General features: G+C 38.9%; 1 protein-coding gene across 5 annotated transcripts in view; it reads right to left on the reverse strand.

Moving 5' to 3' along the window:
* Positions 1–417: 417 nt before the first annotated feature.
* lingo2 (leucine rich repeat and Ig domain containing 2) overlaps positions 418–18,186 on the reverse strand; it is a 168,658-nt gene continuing 150,889 nt past the window's right edge. For all 5 annotated transcript variants that reach the window (XM_058650558.1, XM_058650561.1, XM_058650557.1 and 2 more), the window contains one exon: positions 418–3,628. In XM_058650558.1, the coding sequence (XP_058506541.1) occupies positions 1,775–3,616 (1,842 nt within the window). In that variant the 5' untranslated portion in view covers positions 3,617–3,628 and the 3' untranslated portion in view covers positions 418–1,774. The remainder of the gene's footprint in view (positions 3,629–18,186) is intronic.

The raw sequence follows: 18,186 nt of genomic DNA on the forward strand, positions 1-18,186 counted from the left end.
GACCTACAACATTAACCTTGTTTCCTTTGTGTTTTTGGAGGAGCTGTGGCATTTGGTGCTCTGATTTCTGAAGCAGAGGCTCAGAAACCAAGCCGAATCTGTGGCTCTTGTTGCTGCAGATGCGGGACAACACACTATATATAGAGAGAGAGAGATGGAAGAGAAACAGTGTGAGAAAGAAAAGGCAGGCAAGCAGAAAGGGATATATGATGTTTCCAATTTAGGGAATATATGTTAATGAATTAACACTGCAAACAGAAATTAGTAATAGCAACAGACAAGTGATTGAAGGCTGTTTGGGAGTGGGTGGTTTGAAACTTACCTCAAACTGGCATCTGTTAAAACAATGTTAATTAAGGACATTTCAGAGGAAATATCGGTGACAGTTGAAAAACAGGTAAAGGCTCTCAGTCCAACAACTAAATAAACACATTTATTACATTTCGGTGGTGGACTTAGCTGATAAGTGATAATGTGAACCTGATAACAGATCTTAGCCTAAAATAAGAGAATCTTTTGAGCTGCAAACAAAGAAAACCTAAAGCTACTCTTCATCTCTCTTGTGTTGCAAAGGAAACAGAAGAGATATAATGTGTCATTTTGTGTATTATGCAATTGTCTTCTTTCCTAAGAAGACAAGGAGTGATCAGTGAAGTTAAAGAGAAACAGATCGCATTATGTAACAACATTTATAGTCAACCCAATGTTACAAATACATCTTCATTTATTTCACATACATTTTTTTTAACTTTTACTTTTAAAGTTTTCACAATCTAAATGATTCAACAACAAAATGAGAAACTACCACAACAAAGTCCAAATGTTCTACTGCGGAAAATGATGCAAATGTCACTGTAGTAAAATTGACACATGGAGTTTGCCAACCAGCAAAGGTACATTTAAAGGAATAAAAGGAGACAAAAATAGGACAAAAGGTGGTTCATGTAGGTACGCTGACCACTAATGGGTCATCTTTATGTTGATCCAAGCTTTATGTTAGATCTCGAACAGTGTTTAAGGACTGATTTTTGTAAAATACTTCACATTTTTCATAAATATTTTTCTACTATTTTCATTGATAAATAATATATATGTATTAATGTCAAGGAGTCAATTGGTGAGCAGGGACAGATAATCACGCATAAAAGCCCTTCCTTAATCCATAGTAACTTTGAAAGTCTGAACACATGGGGTTATATCAATTTTGGCTAATGCATCCCATGAATATTGCTATGAATAGTTCTTTTGAAGTAATTTGCAGATACATGTGTACATAATGAAGCATTAGGTACACATATGCAAAGTATTTGACATAGGGAATTATGGTCTGTTTCATTGATTTTGTTCTGTGAGTAAGCATGGCGCAAGACTAAACAAAGTAGGTTAATAGCTCAGATACAAATTTGTACTGTACATGGTTCAGCAGTCTGTAGCTCCAACCCAAAACAGAAGGGTTCTTTTTTGGGCATATAAATTTCAAAAAGCTGATAAGTGACACTGCTCCCTTAAGGTCCTCTTGGTGACAATAGTTTTCACTTCTTTTCCTTGTTGAAGAAGTATGCTCTCAGTTGCTTAACATCATGTCCAACTATTCCTTGCAGTTCATGAAGATCCAGGGATTTATGATACTGCTCAACTTGTAATGAGAGCCCAAGTCTTTTCACAGTCTCTCTCTCTCCCTGTAACACTGGGAAGTTCAATAGTCCTATTTGCAAAAAAATACATTGTACTTTGGGCATTCCCACAATCCAGAATGTTGAATCCACATAAGAAGTCACATCATTTTCATATTAAAACGACGAGGACCAGCTTGTCCCTCGGCCGAGTCCACGTTAGTGCCATTAGACTTTGACCGTGGCACATATTCAACATCTATGTTGTTTTTATGTTTTCCTTTTCCTCTGCTCCAAACAAAAAGGAGCAGGAAACAAAACAAGACCACTCCAAGGAAGGTAAAACAACCCATAGCTGTTGACACTAAAATAGTCTTTAGGTCTAAGCCAAGGGTGCCACCAGTCGTCGCATTGGCAGTGGTGTTGCTGGGATCTGTGTAGTACTGGGTCCTGTTGGCATACAGAGATCCCAGGCTTTTCACTGCCAATGAGGTCATCAGGGTGTCATTCCCGGCAGTGTTTGATGCAAGGCAAAGGTACACTCCGCCGTCTTGAACCTCTGCTGACTTGATCTCCAGTGTACCATTGTTGTGGACGGTCACTCTACCATGGCTCCTACTTGTCAGAACTCGTCGCCGAGGGGACAGCCAGGACACAGTGGGTCTTGGTGTCCCCTCAGCACTGCAGCGCAACATTGCCTGCTGGCCTTCATCCACAGTGATGGTTTGTGTTTTATTCTCACGAATTTTTGGCTTGGTGCAGGTGACGTAATATGACAGTAGAGTCTCCTTAAACTCCCTAAAAGGCCTTCCACGGATACCTTCAGGTGTGCTGCACTCCGGTTGCGAATCCCCAAAGTAAATGGAGTGCCGTTTCTGTAGGATCCACATTAGACGACAGTCACACACTAATGGGTTGTTATCAATCAGAAGAACCTCCAAAGCCTCTGGAGACTGAAAAACACCCTTTTCCAGTGTATCCAGTCGGTTGTGAGAGACATTAAGAACTTTAAGACCACGCAAGCCTTGAAAGGCATACGGCTCAATCGTGGTTAACTGAGCACCAACCAGGTGAAGCTCTCGCAGACGAACAAGCTCCATTAGCATTCCCCCTTCAATGTGGTTGATGCGGTTGAAGGACAGGTTGAGGTGTGTCAGATAGGGCAGATGCTTCATGGCTTGATAAGGGAAGGAGGACAGGTTGGTATTTGTTATAAAAAGCTTGGTCAGGTTGAGGCCATGCAATGTATTTGCTGGCACATGGTCGAGCAAAGGCCAATTATCGATTTCTAATTCCCGGAGCCTGAACAACTTTTTGAATGAGTAAGGGTGCAAGGTACTGATGCCGAGGTAACGCAAATGGAGGCTGACAAGGTTATGCAGGTGGGAAAGGGCCTCAGTAGGCACAACTGTAAGGTTGCATCTTTCTAAGGTTAGTATTTCCAGGCTTAAAAGTCCACTGAATGCTCTGTGAGAAATGTAAACCAGATCATTGTCGCCCACTTCCAAAAACCTCAGATTGTGTAAGTCCTGAAACATATAATCCAGGAGGATGACGATTTTGTTGTCACTTATATCCAGTCGGGTAAGATTTGTTAAACCTGCAAAGACACCCAGGGGAATGAGCTTGATACGATTGCTCTTGAGACTGAGTGAGTGCATGTTAAAAAGGGAATTAAAAGCTCCAGGCTCAACATAACTGATAATATTTCCACTGAGGTCAAGTTCCTCAAGCCCAGGAAACACAATGAAGTCATCAGGGTTGATCATTGTCAGTTTGTTCTTGCTCAGGTCCAGGACCCTGGTCTCTGTTGGGATGCCATCCGGAATAGTTGGCATGCGCTTGCGGTGACAGACAACTGCTTTGCTCTGCGCCGAACACTCGCAGCGTGAGGGACATCCTAGGGTGGAACCCACAAAGACAGCCACGAGGGCCAGCCCCAGGAATGGTTGCCAGCATGAGATGACCGTGTGCAGCATGACTTTGCTCATACACTCGAACATTCTGTCACGGTTCTACAAGACAAAGAGAAAACAAAGTGGTTACTGAATGAATGTACATCAGTCTTGGGTGCACAGAATAAACATAAGAACAAATAGTTTCTCTGTGTTTGAATGTATTGACAACCATGACGGCAGAACCGCCTTTAACTGGAGTCCCTTGTAAAGAAATCTGCTGAAAACAGCAGCAATGCAAAGATGTTAGCAGGTAACATGAATATTTAGCAACAGTTTAAGTTTGTCTAGCCTGTAGCAGTAACTACTGTGGCTAGTAATGTTTCAGTACTGTGTAGTTATTATAAAATATACAGGTAATTGACCCCCTGATTCAGTTCAAACACTCAGACAATAGCAGACTAACAACCCTCATTCAAACCTTAGGGTGTGAATCTGCATTTTAAACATAACAACTCACTAATGGGAGATTGGAGATTTCCACTGGTCAGCTAGAACAGAAAAGCCTGTTGTCTATAACATGTGCAGATAGTTAACTAAAAAAGTTTAAATGCATGATCAAGATTAACTAATCAACTTGATCCTACAATAGTTAGCTTGTTAATAGATATACATATCCATAGGGCTGGCTGGCATAACAGCTTAGTTCTCTTCATATTAGGGCTGCAACATTTATTCGATGAATTGATTATTGGTTGATTACTAAATTAATTGTCAACTATTTTGACAATAAATGAATCGGTTTGAGTGTTTTTGTCAATAATTAAAACAAGCTTTCACATTTTTCACCTTTTTAAATGTGAATATTTTCAGGTTTGTTAGCTCCACATAACAAAGAAATAATTAAAAGTGAATAAATAAATGGTTTGTGTACAAAACAAGACATTCGAGAACAATTTTTATCAACATGTTCTGACATTTTACGGAAGTATCGATTATGAAAACAATTGTTAGTTGCAGCCCTACTTCATATTAGCCTCTGCCAACCCTGATGTGAAGAGAACATCAAATGACAATGCATTTACACAGACAGAAAGAGGAAAATGACAGGAAAAGTGAAAAGTGCCACTGGGCAGTCATTCATTTTATTGTATGATTGCCTTTTTATGTTTATGTGGAAACATGCAAAGACATAAAACTGAAGGATTGAAACATACAAACCACACTGTGGGTAATGTTTGTTTGTTTGTTTTTTATTATTATGAATTGTTAATTTATGAAACCAATTTGAATTGGTAAAAATATCTTGGAGCTGATAATAAAACAGATTTTTATAAAATTGGTTTTGAAACCAAAATGTTTGAGTCAATACCCAGCCCTAGCTGGGTTTATGTAAAATAGGTTAATATTGCAAATAACATGGCAGGACTCACGTCTACTGTGGATGAAAATGCCTTTATATCACATATCTTGCCACCTAGGTATGTATTTTCACAACTGCTGCTGGCCTGTATGCACTGGAAGTGTAGTGTGTCAGAGACACAGAAGCTCCACAATCTAGGTCACAGATCTCCTTGCTAATCAAAAGCTATTGGGTGCAGGTGTGTACTCCCACACCTGAGAGCAGTCAGCGTTACTGGGAGGCTAAAGAAGGAGGGAGGAGATGAGCTGCTCTGTTGGTTTGTGTGCATTGTGTCTTGTGAGTCATGTATTGTGGGTTCTGTTTCAATTATGCTTTGGTTCCAGTTGTTTTTTTTGTTTATGTACCATTTTGATACAACTAGAGAGTTGCTGTGTTGAGTTTCTTCTCACTGCCACATTTTTGAAGTCCCACATCACCCACTTGTTGCAGTGTTTTATTAGTTTCCCAAACCATGAGCCCCAGAGCTTCAGGTTTTGATTTGGGTAAACATATCAAGTGTTTAAACTGTGACATATATCAGCTCACTCATGAAGAGACAATCTCTACCAAGTATACTTGGCAAATTTAAGCTAATGACTCCTGTTGCCAGGTGCACTTTGCATTATAAGATAAAGCACATTACACATAATGGAACCACTTGGGGCCTGAGTAGCAAACTCAAGTGAAAAGTCCCATGTTTTTGTTTGCAGAAAATGTTGCTTCTGGAGTACACGTACTGTGTAACAGACATTCTGTCTCTGTTGATTCTTGTAAATGATGTTTGAAAACATCAACCACTGTATTGTGAGACCTATAACCTTGCTCATTCATGTATTTCAACAAGGCTCAGGGAATAAACACCCCCTATCAGTGAAAAGGAATATGATCCGTAAAGGAATGTTGTTTTTTTTCATTAACTCATATCACACAAAAGCAGATATATAAAATGAATGCACTGCTTGCTACAAACAGACTGGGTGACAGGTTAGAAAGATTGCAAATCATCCATGCTTCATTTGGTGTGTCATGGGCTGTGCTAAATTTAAACAGTGAGAGGAATGATCTTAATTTCCCCTCCAGGCTCTTAATATGCTAGCAGATTTTCATGTAAAAAGCATAGATAATGTGGCATACACATTTTAAGAGAAACATGAAAATGCCCAAAAATTCAATCTGCATATCAAAAACAAAACAGACATTAACAACTCTGAATCCTTCATTGCAACCAGTGTAAAAAATCAAGCATGATCAGAGACGGACATTTTACACTACTCCCTTACATTTACTTCCTTACTTTAATTCCTAATAAAGTGTTTTGATTGACTTTCCCATTTCATATTTTACTTCCTCAGTTTGCTATAAAGCTTTGTTATATGCCATGTGGTTAGCTCTTCTTTGCAGCTGACTTGTAAAACATTGCCTCTGGCCTCGTTAAGCTTTGCAGTTCATTTGATAAAGAGCTTGGTCAGTATTCTCCACCCTGCTCACTATGTCTGCTCACATGCTAGTTGACTGAATCTGATTATGTTAAAGGAATTATATTAAAGTATTTGTCATACAAAAAGCAAAGAACATGTGTCCTATTCTAACATTTGCTAACACCATAATGCCACAAACCAGTAACTTATATGGGTAGCATCTTGTTAATTGTTGTATTGGTACTTTTACTAAATTAAAATGAGTTGTACTTGTTCCAGTACTGTTTTACAACCATTGCAGCTACAACATAAGACAAAAATTACAATTACTTTATTGCTATGTACAGAGTAAATAAAAACTTGCAAGGCTTTGTCTAAAAATAGTCTCTGAAATGCCTTCAACCCCCTCATATTTTTTTTTCTCAAAATATCGAGGTGGTTTCCTGTGACCTTCATTTCCAGTCCTGTGACGGCAGAAATCCTGCACTGCACAGTGAAATAAGACAGCAAAGCGAAGGTGTTTCTATAATGTGGCCCCTGCCCCACATTAGTGCGGAGTTGGATCCTGAGAGGGGGATGATAACAGCTAATGGTATCTGACTCAGCATTAATCAGTGTACAGCCATTTCACTGGGGTGCTGAGGTCGCCCGCGCAATGCCATCATGAGTGTTCACAAGTGGCCTCATATGAAGCTCAAACTTATGTAATACTTTCCCTGAAATTTAGATTTTCACTATGACAAATACGGCATATGGGTAAATATTTATCTCTTACATTTTCTACACACGCAGTTTTCTATTCTCATCACAAACTAATTTCCAATCCCTGAAAACATGGGGCTTTTCAACAACAGCCCCAGGCTGACGTGTAAGACTATGAGTAGAGATGTCGCCTCTTTCTCACAGCAGCAAAAACACAGGTCTGCACTGTAGTCATGCACTGCATTGCATGTATACAAATAACTTACACTTCATCTTAATTATCACACATAATTGCATGAAATACATGCTAATTTTGGTGCAACTCTTCTCAGACCGAGATGCTCATTTTGTGCGTCGGTGACTCGTGTGCTCTTGACACAGTTTCTCTGTGAATAAACACCACAGGCAGGTGAGAGGGGTGAAAGTGGAGGTACTGTACTTGCATTGCTACATTTCTGTCTGCATCTTGCTCTGACCCAGTCTCTATTGAAGTTTTATCTATTTGAAGCACTTTTCTGAGTATATATTGGGGTTGTTGTGCTTTTCATTATAAGAGTTTCCACAGTGACACCACAGACCAAGTGAGTGGTGATAAATTAAAACTATTAATGATTTAGATTTAATCCTGCAAGATTATACACCCTAGGGCAAAAAAAAGGAAATGCAAAAAATGCCATTATTGTATTGTTTTAGTGCTTATGCACACATTTTCAGTCATTTTGTAAAAAAAAAACTTTAATAAAAGTTTGGCAAAGATACAAAGTTTGATTATGTTTGTATTTATCCAATGATTCTCTCAGTAAAGTTTGCCACTTTTAGTTTACATTTTGTCATCATTTCAAACGTCATACACAAAATAAAGACAATTAAAATGAATATAAGTAGTGTTCCTTTCGATAAACCATCTGCAGACCAAAGCATATGTTGGTTTCTCTGAGCTACAGAAGCCAAAATCTCTACAGAAGACAATTTTGTTTTAATTGGAGCAAATTGAATCAGGCAATCATGGGTCAGTTTGCTCATCAGTGACTCTGCCCCTGCTGGGCAGAGTGGACACCCACTTCGCATGTTTGATTTCATCTTATTTACCAACTAATTGGCCCCAGAGCTCCAATATGAAGTGAATTTAATTATGCAAAATGATAAATTAAATCATGCTAGCATACACCTTGATGCACAGGAGGTCACTTTATTAGACGGCAGCATGTTCTTGGCAATTATATCTGAACTTAAGCATGTTAATGTCGATATCTTCAAAAAACACATTTAAATTTATTAGATTATTTAGATATAAGCCTTTCAATCTAAGTCTAATGGTCCATCAATTCAAGTATAAACATGACAGTCAAAGTTGACATGATTATGATGATTTTCAGCACTAGCAATGATGCTGCTCTGTATGTCACTGCTCAAATGCATCTACCAAATTCTTTTTACCCTTGGTCTCTTAATCTGTATTCCTGGCAAACTAATGGTTGTAAACATTTAGGTTTGGCTTTCCTTTGAGGGGTAAGTTTGCACACCATGGATGCTCACAAGGCACTTCTTATTTTGCCCAAGTAGTTTGAGGATTTAGATAACAACTTGGCCACTGTGCAATCAACCAGTAAAACTCCACTTGTGAAATTGGCCTGCGTCTATCTCTTCTGGAAAGGTTTTCCGACTGTGTTTGATGTGGCCCCCAGGCACTGATCATCGAACATAATGTGATTCTACTTCACACAGAAAAAAATGCCTTCCTGCCTTCATGGTGGATTGTGGGAGACAGTTGCTTACTCTAGTCGGCAATTATCAACACCCCTTAAGCATAATCAAAGTGTCGAATTTTGATATTTTGACTCAGAAAAATGGCTCTGGAGGAAGAACCACTTAGGAAGGCAGGGAAAGCGGAGAATTAACTTTGAGCTCGAGCAAAGCCGCAGAAGGGCTGGGGCTGTTTGTGGAATAAAAGCAACAATAAAAGCAACATTATGTGTAATCATGGAGGGAGTGAGTGAGTTGCACGCTGGGTGCAGCAGTTACAGAGCAAGCTCTTTTGTACATTAGCATCCGACACCGCACATCACTGGGACAGGCTACATCCCTAACATCCATTTGAAACCATGTCACCACTTTGACATACTCCACATAAACATCACAGGAACAGTGTTATTTTGGTGAATTTTTGAATGAAAAGTAGTGTTTAATGTCTTAATTTCCCTGATAACTAAAACACTAACATTATATCCTCACAAGGGTCATTGCTAGGGAAAGTTATTAAATCACCATTTAGGCTTAATGAGGCTTATATCTTATAATGATGCTGCCCTGAAGGAAATATGTTATTAACTTGCAGGTTGGTTCATAGTCAGAGTGTGCAATTAGTCCACCTTTTGAAAATAGCATTGGCCAGTAATTGGGATCATAATGAGAGGAAAGAGACTCCAGCGCTTGTTGCCTTATCCATTATTGAGAAGTTCTCTGAAAAGGGCAGTGAGGCTTTAATGTGAGCCTGCCAACATGCAAAGTGACACCGTTCTCCTTTTAATGAACCATCGTTAATCTGACTTTCCACGCAACAAAATGCTTCCTCAGGATGTGACCTGTATGTAATTTAAAAAAAGTACAAATAGTTCAAAGAAGTCCAGACCCAGGGGGGCTTTTCGTTGACCCAAACCAACCTTTTTCTCCTCCTTTAACATTCCCGTTGTTCTGTATCTCCCTTAAGCACTAGTGTGCTTTATGGGTTCATATGTCACTGCCCTTAAATGACAAAGTAGCATAGGGCCTCATTAAGGGTTTTTTTCTGAACATGGTGTTACATTTACTCAATGAGAATTTAAGGAGGATCTCACAAAATTGTCTTTACTATGGACCTTATATAGGTAAGTCCACTGTAAGCCCCTTTCGCTTAGAACCCATGGCAATTTCCTGCCTTGCCCACCTTGTTACAATGCCCCCGTCTAAAGGTACGAGAAGAAAAACTAAAAGAAAACAACCGCAACCTTGTTAACTCCACACACACATAGATGCTGTTGAAGAAAATCTAATTATTGGTACTTTACAACCATTTTAGGAAGTAAATCAATGTGTTAAACAGTATGATTTTCTATTTGTAAACAACAAGATGATCCTAACCTCCTTATTAATGGTTCTGAGACTTGGAGCACTAAATAGAAAGGCTTATGGGGCAACAATGGGCTTTCATGCACAAATTGCCCTTCTGCTTGGCTTGCACAGCGAAGTCAAAGCTCAATTAATCTGTGCTAATTAAAGATAAACTTGCTGGATTGAGTCAGTTGCTCTTTGCTCCGAAAGATAACACTTGCTTTTGGGAAAGAGTCAAAATGTTGCATCAAACTGATTCTTCCCGGGGAAAATAATCCCGTGTTTAATAGCTATCGAAAAAATCAAACAAAAAGTCGACAGAGTAAAAAAGTGAATAAAACTTGGTAATTTAATGTGTGAGGGTAACACACAATGGCAAGAGCACTGAATACAGGTGAAAGGAACGTTGTCATTACAGTGACAAGTGAAAGAGAAAAATTAACCATTTAGTCAGTACATTACAAAGCAGTGCGCTACATATTGCTTTTTATTGCAGGGTATATTTTAGACTTAAAATGACACCTATTCCCCACTCCTATTAGGCTCATTCAGTATAAACATTCATGTACCTTTATATTGCTCCTGAAGTGTGTTATTGTGTTTATAGCAACACTTAAGCAGGTCAGGGTGATCTCCAGAGAGAAGTCTGTGTTCTTTCAGGACATTCAGGACGTTAACAAGGGCAAATGGTTTAAATAGGAGAAAATTGCCCGAAGGATATTTTGCAGATACAATTTCTGATTTGAATATAGATATGGTCTGATGGTGGAAAGATTGCTACTATATCTTTATACCCAGAACATTCGTATTCCACTTCCACACACACTCATTAAGTAAGTAGCAATAGATACAGTATGTAATCTATAACAGTGAACCACTAAGCTACTGGCTATAATGAATTGGATATCAGGAGCTGAATCAGAGACCAGATTGTGATTGCGACCGATCTACACTATGAATATATGAGGCTACAGTTTACAAATACCATAATGAATGATTCAGGTTTGACATTTTTAATTTCAAATAAAACAAAAGCTATACTATCAGTGATGACAAGAGGGATTTATCACCTCATGCCCCACCCCACACAGATTAGACCACATCTGCAACCCTGGAGCTGTGAGGGATGCAGGGTTTTACTCGTGGGTACAACTGGCAGCAGTTTGTGCCAACAGAAACGTACACCTGGGAGCAGCAGGTGTTTTAAAGAAGCGCTCCCTAAATCATGACTGACTGCTGCCAGTGACAGGTATACATGTAGGATTAGAGTCAGACAGGAAATGAAGAAAATCTTCTCATTCCTTTTAATGACTTCATCCTAAACTTGCTGAATCTTTTCTTATTGATCGCTTGTGTTTTTACTGACCCTGACTGTGTCTATTCATCCTTTTTGAAAGGGTAAGCAGATTCTCAAGTGAATTTCTTCCTCTTTGACTTGCCTTGCCTTTTGTGTGGACTTATTAAAATGCATCTGCAGCAGCTGTTAACACATTGTGCGGGCTCGTGAGATCCCTGGGGGATTTGCTTCCACCTCTGTGCACCACCCCAACCCCTCTGAGTCTGGGCAGCCAACATCAGGTGTGAGTCACGGGTTGTTTCATTGGTACCATCACTTAAAACCACCCACACACCTCACTCTGGCCAATAACACTTTTCTAATTTTCATTGTACAACAGTAACAAAAACAAAAGGAAGACACGTTACAATGAAGGGAAGAAATGTTCTGCTGACTCCATAAATGCCCACAGCAAAAATTTAGAAAATAACAAACAGTATTAAAACAGCTTAATGAAAGCGCCACACTTCCCACTGCTGCGCATCAGCTTAGACCAAGTACTGTGCTGAAATGATGCTTTTCAGTACTGTAATGAGGCAATGGGAACATGGTCATAATGACTCCTTGTTTGTTTGTTGTAGCATTTTTGCAAAAGCTCGATGTTTTTTTTTTTTTTTTCTGCTTAAAGCAACCACTGTTGACATAATGTGCATCAAGCACAATTCTGCAACCTGCGCACACTGTCTTCAGTGTATTCTGTGCCCAAAACAATAGACATTTTGTAAATTTTAAATAGTTTTCTCAAAAGGAACATATATTATTCATGACATTTGCTAAAAGGAAAATGCAACGGTGACATACCCATGTGTCTCCATGATGTCCCAACTGTTTTTCCATATACTTGGCAGAAAAATAAATATCTCCAAGCCATCTCTCCATTCCTTTGTCTAAGCCAACATGGATTCACAACTTCCTCCTTTGAAGCTCATCCTCATATACTACTATTTTCTGCCCATATGATGCTTCTTCCTCCGTGTCGCTCTGTCTTCCACACTCTCCCTCCTTCTTGGTTTTTTTTCTCCCCTCACTTAATCAAGAGATCTGATCTCTGACCTTGCGGCTCAATGCCATTATGCTCCTTTCAATTGTGCAGTTGTGGCACAAAAGAGAAGACAGTGTGGCCATATGCAGCCCTTAATATCAGCCTGAGATAGTGGCTTGGATGATGTTCCTTCTCAGTTGTTTGACGAAAATGAAATATTTGTATGATATATATGTGCTATGGTATTTCAAGAGGTCCGGTGAAATTGAAAGGCATATTGACCAACGTGTTATTCTATTGGTGTTTCAATAAATTAGTTTACTTCCAATCAATATTATTTTTATTATTGTGTTTTCCTTCTGTCAAGTATATACAGCATGTATTACATGCTGTGTGCATCCTGGAGGAACAATCCTTTGTCTGTTGCTTTTCCTGAACAAAATTAGGTTCCGAGGATAAGAGGTTTCATTATTGTGTTGTACTGTGTGTTACATTTTCAAGTCTGCTGAGGCTGTTTTGAATAGAATTGAAATTACCTCTAAATTTAACATCTGGAGATGATCATGTGTTCCGACAGGATTATCACCCAAACCATAATCTCTTCACAAGACACAATTTATGATCTGCCAAGGTCATTGGCAAAAGTAGGACTATTTTCCTTTTGTCATGCACAATAGTAATTTGAATATCTTAAATCTATGCAATTATTAATATTATTACACTTCTACACTAGCACAACAGTTGAATAGGCAATTGAAAACGACGGTCACAAAGATGATTCCACTCAACTGCCCTAAAGCTGTTCTGAGCTCATGGTATTAGAGTATGACTATCACTTATGGCAATCATTAAACGCCTCAAGGAAGATGAGTAAAGATACATCACATGCAATCTTATCAACCGAGGTAATAAAAGCAAACGTCTAAGACGTCCGTTTATATCACTGTTTTGTTTGTGTTTCTGTCTCTCCTCCTTTTTAATGCCTTAAGTTTGAGATGATGGACGATGATTGCAAATGCATTATGGTAGGTGTACGATGAGCTATCATAATGTTATTAATGCTAATGTTATTGCTGCATGTTACACCCCATTGCATACCACAGCTATCAATAAAACTTGAGCAGCAGGGGCATAACCATATAAATTATACATTGGTGCTGATCCAAGTAAAAAAAAAAAAATGCATATACATAAACACAGGCAGCATCGCCTCCAGGCTTCACAGTATGATCACTGCCCAGCGGAGTTCATCGGCTGAGGCTAATCTGCCTGCATTTGTGGCCGAAGACATAGGGTTAATGAATTCTCGAGGGACAAATCAAAGCTGGCGTTTGAGTGATTTGACTGTTTTTATAGCTTTCTGTTATCAACCTTCCAGTACGGTTCTCCTTTGAGAATACTGTTCGTGCAAGGATCATAAAACCTTATTGGGTATCGATCATGTCACATGATTCACTTGTAGTGTGGGGGGGGGGCAATGAAATAAAAATCAAAGTTACTGCCGGTGGCAAAAGATAATGTTCAGAATGACAATCCTGCTGATTGTTGTGCTGAATGTCTCAGTCAATATTGCATTTACGGCACTTTATGTTGTTGACCAAGCCCCACTCATCCCTCCTTTCCTGGTCTTCTCCTCAGCAGCAGCTACTTAAGTAACCTAAGACGGTCATTTGTCCTATAGTGCAACATATTGACTGTTCCTTTCAGGACAATGGCAGTATTTACAATATACTACGTTGGACTACATTAAAAAGAGTAAGATGATTACACATTTTCCACCACAATTTATAATCAATATATGTCATGAAATATCTTTGTAAATATAAGTTTGTATAAAAAGCACAATTTAACAATATTTTGCTTTCAATACCACTGACAATACAACCGTTGTTACTTCAACATCAAATAAATGATTCTTTACACAATAATTGCACAAGGTTGTCACATAGTAAACCAATTTTTCGAGCGAGGAATAATCCCTGTACATTTTGAAAAAAGTAAGTGGTTGGAATAAAAGAACATTTTATTAAATTCTAATTCTTTTATTTAATGACCTGTCAAAGGCAACAGCCACAAGCACCTTTCAGTCACATGAGCAGGATAGTTGCATTGCCGGTGGCCGTTCGGGTAATGCCACTGTTTAAACAATGTTGACTTTTGACAACAGTACACAACAATGTAGCTGGAATCTAATCAAAAACAAACATGTTCAAGTTTAATTAAATTGCATTCCCCCTATTGCAGACTGCCTCCAGTACAAACACTGGAATAAGATGACACAGTTCAAGCTGCTTTTGAAATATTCAACATGGAAAGGTTCTAAAGGGAGAAAAAAAAAACGCTCAACTATAAGTTACCTCTGTTTTAAAGTATCTAAACTCAAGTTTTATACACATGATTTTCCTAAGGTGGCTGCCATTGTTATGGCAAACTGAAACACATTCCCTGCTTCATTGGCTCCCCTGGGTTTTAGGTGACTGAGGCAAGGGAACAGCCTTGTTGCTTATCACTGAACCACACTCATCCCTGTGGGATCACTTTTTTTTTCTTTTCTTGTTATGTCAGCCAAAATGAATTTTCACATGTTTCACGGGTAAAACATGGAACGTGCGGCAATAAATGTGTAGAAAAATATGTATCTGCTGTTCAAGTAACAAAGGTTGTGTTGTCACTGATTATCACAATGCTGTGGTCGTCAAATTGTGCTTGAGCCAATATGCAACAAAATACACTTCTCTGAAATATGTGAGTGTTTTCATTTCTTGAAAATAACACAGCTGATGTAAAGCTACACTTTATTAATGAGAGCAAAATGGCCTCCTGTCAGTCTGCTTTAATTCACTTTATTGCGTTCCACGTTTCCTTAAACTCTTGCTTAGAAAAGGAGGAGCAGTGAATAATCATTTGGATGCATCGAGGGACCAACTACAGCAGCATTGTAGCAAACAATAGCTCTGGGGAAATTGTTTAAGTACTCGGAGAGGGTTGGTGTGTAATATTCTAGTAGAGGGTTTGCAATATGTTCTATAGGTAGCAGCAGGGACTGGAATATACATCTATCTCAAAATACTGTACCTCAAATGTGCATAATATTTTAAATATTAAATAAGCCAGCAGTTTTCCCAAAGGATGTGCTATATGCCTTCTTTGCTGTTTTCGTCAAAATCCTGAAACATGCATGTGACATGAACAAGACATAGTGAGAGAGAATCAATAGTTTGTCATCTAATGCAAGGTCAACCAGTAGAGAACAGAATATTCAATTTCAGACGGACTGAATTACTAGAGTGAATGGAACCACAATAGTAAACAAAGCTTGAAAGTTGATAAGAGACTATCAAACACACTTTTTAGGGTCTGACAATGGACTGGTGCATTTTTGAGGACCTTGCCATCACTCTCATCGTACTTTGATCTGTCCGTTGGTTACCGTGGCAACCGTGGTAGTGGCCACAAGTATGTTTGCAGGAATAGCATGCAGCAGGCTTTTACCCCATCTCCTTTTTTTTTGTCCTCTTTTTAGGGCCAATCAGTCTAATTGTCGATAACCTGCAAATCCAGTCATTGTGCCCCGTACTGGTAAGAGAAAGTAAGCCTTCAGTAACACAGCCCCAGTGTTTTGTTTGGTCATTATAACATGAGGATCTGCTAGGAGCTTGTATAAAACAGGCCAATAGAACATGTACCAGCATTAGAAAATTGAACTGCTTTTCACTGGCTTTCAAGACAAATTATTAAAGATAAAAGCCATGCATATTAAAATAGAACCAGACCACGTCTCAAGGTACTTGAGGCAGTATCATAAGAAGGGCAGCTCTTTGGTGAGTAGCCCCATGTAGCTGAAGTGATCATGTGTTCAGTAGATTCTGGTAGGATGTCACCTTGATTGTTCAGACGAGCTTCATCAATCATTTCTAAAAACGCTGTCGATTAGTCGATAATTGAACAGAAAGACATATTATAAATATATATAAATCAACACAAGGCAATACAAACTTCCTAACTCACTTTGCAGGAACAATCCCCCTTTTCTGAAACAACATTCAAACATTGGAAGAATATCAATGCATATTAGCTTCTGTGACTTCACAAACTTTTCACTCAAGTTCAAATTAGATCATTCTATGAGTGGTGATTTACTGGATATGTCGACAAGCCATTACTGAACAGATATGTCAAAATATGGTTGAGACAATCCACTCTATTAGTTTACTGTGGAAAAATCTATATTAGAGGAGTTGTAACAATCCATAGAGAATGAGAGTTTTTTTAAGTTTGTCAAGTAAACAAGTTTGGAGACACAGCCTCTCCACAATCCTGTATTTATACAGTAGATGAGGTCCTTTGGTTTCTCATAAACACTTCCCCATCACATTAAAAGTTTGTTGTCACCTGCGATGGGGGAGGTTACATTAAGGGCCTGTTTGCTGGAGATAAGGCTTCAAACAATCCACTGCAGGAAGACCTTCTCTCAAAGAAAATCATTAACATGGCCATTTCTCTTGGCACTTTACCAATTTCAGCATCCTGAAGACTGACACTGTTTATGTATTGACTTTCTGCTGCTTCCAGGTAAATGATTGGGAAGTGTGTAATCATTTAAAAAAAAAGTCTGAGAGGGGAACAACTAATAGTTTTTTTCCTTGTTTGGATTAATTTGGTTCTCTCTGGACTGCCCCTCAAAAATGTTATTACACTCCTCTTGCGACACTGTGATATTACTCAGACACTCTCTCTCACACTACTGTCCGCACTGAATTCTTCCACAATTTTTCTGGCAAAGTAAGGTTTGAAAAGCACCTCGATCCACAAGACGACGGGACGTATATGATGCATAAACTGCTAGAGTGGCGGAATATGGATCTAGCTTATCCTCCATTTCAGCTGTTATACAAGGCAACCACACCTTTTGAGCCTCCGTCTGGCCAACGCTTGGTATATAGCATGGCACTAATGCAAAGGTCTGCTGAATATATCAGTGTCACACTGATTTACACCTTGTTTATTCACATAGCATAAAGGGCTCAAAAACACTCTGAAGTATTAGAGACACGGCCTGCTTTACTGTTGATATTTTGATATTTCTTACTGCATGCCAAGTGTTTGCTTTACCAGCTACTTCAAATACTGACCTATGAAAAGATCTAGCAGCTCTCCAAACAGCTCAGGAATGTGTCTCTGGGCAAACAGAGATGAATTGACTCTGTAATTTTAGGGCCAAGTACTGCGAGATGCTCTTCTTGAAGACAAGACATGTTCTCGCTCAATTAGTGTATCAGCAGTATTTCTTTCTTGAAATGCTGCAGAAAATATTTCCAAATCCTGTCACAGTGGTAAATCATTTGAGGCAGATAACGGGCCTGATAATGAGAGTAATATCAGACACAACACAGGACAGGACATGTTGTACAGGGCCAACAGGAGCTCTCCCTTTGAACTGCCTTATAATTGTTTTCAAATTTCCTCTCATGAGTCAGATTTCCTCACCACTAGAAACGGAGATGGAGACAGATGTCTTGTTCTCTGCATGATTTACATCACGCTGAAAGGTTATGATGGAATCATTGCTCAACAAAAACTTTCCCAGGTTTGATCTGTGTTTTTGAATATGCAGTACCAAAACTGAAGGACACAAGTTATCGGACAGTAGTCTATTTAGGCAGCAGAAAAAATGACTTGTAAATTACTGGACGCCAAATAAAAGGTTGGGTTGCTGTGGGTAAAACAATTTGAGGCTCATATAATGTTGAT

The sequence above is a fragment of the Solea solea genome, chromosome 14 (genome assembly GCF_958295425.1).
Source record: "Solea solea chromosome 14, fSolSol10.1, whole genome shotgun sequence".
NCBI classification, from domain to species: Eukaryota; Metazoa; Chordata; class Actinopteri; order Pleuronectiformes; family Soleidae; genus Solea; species Solea solea.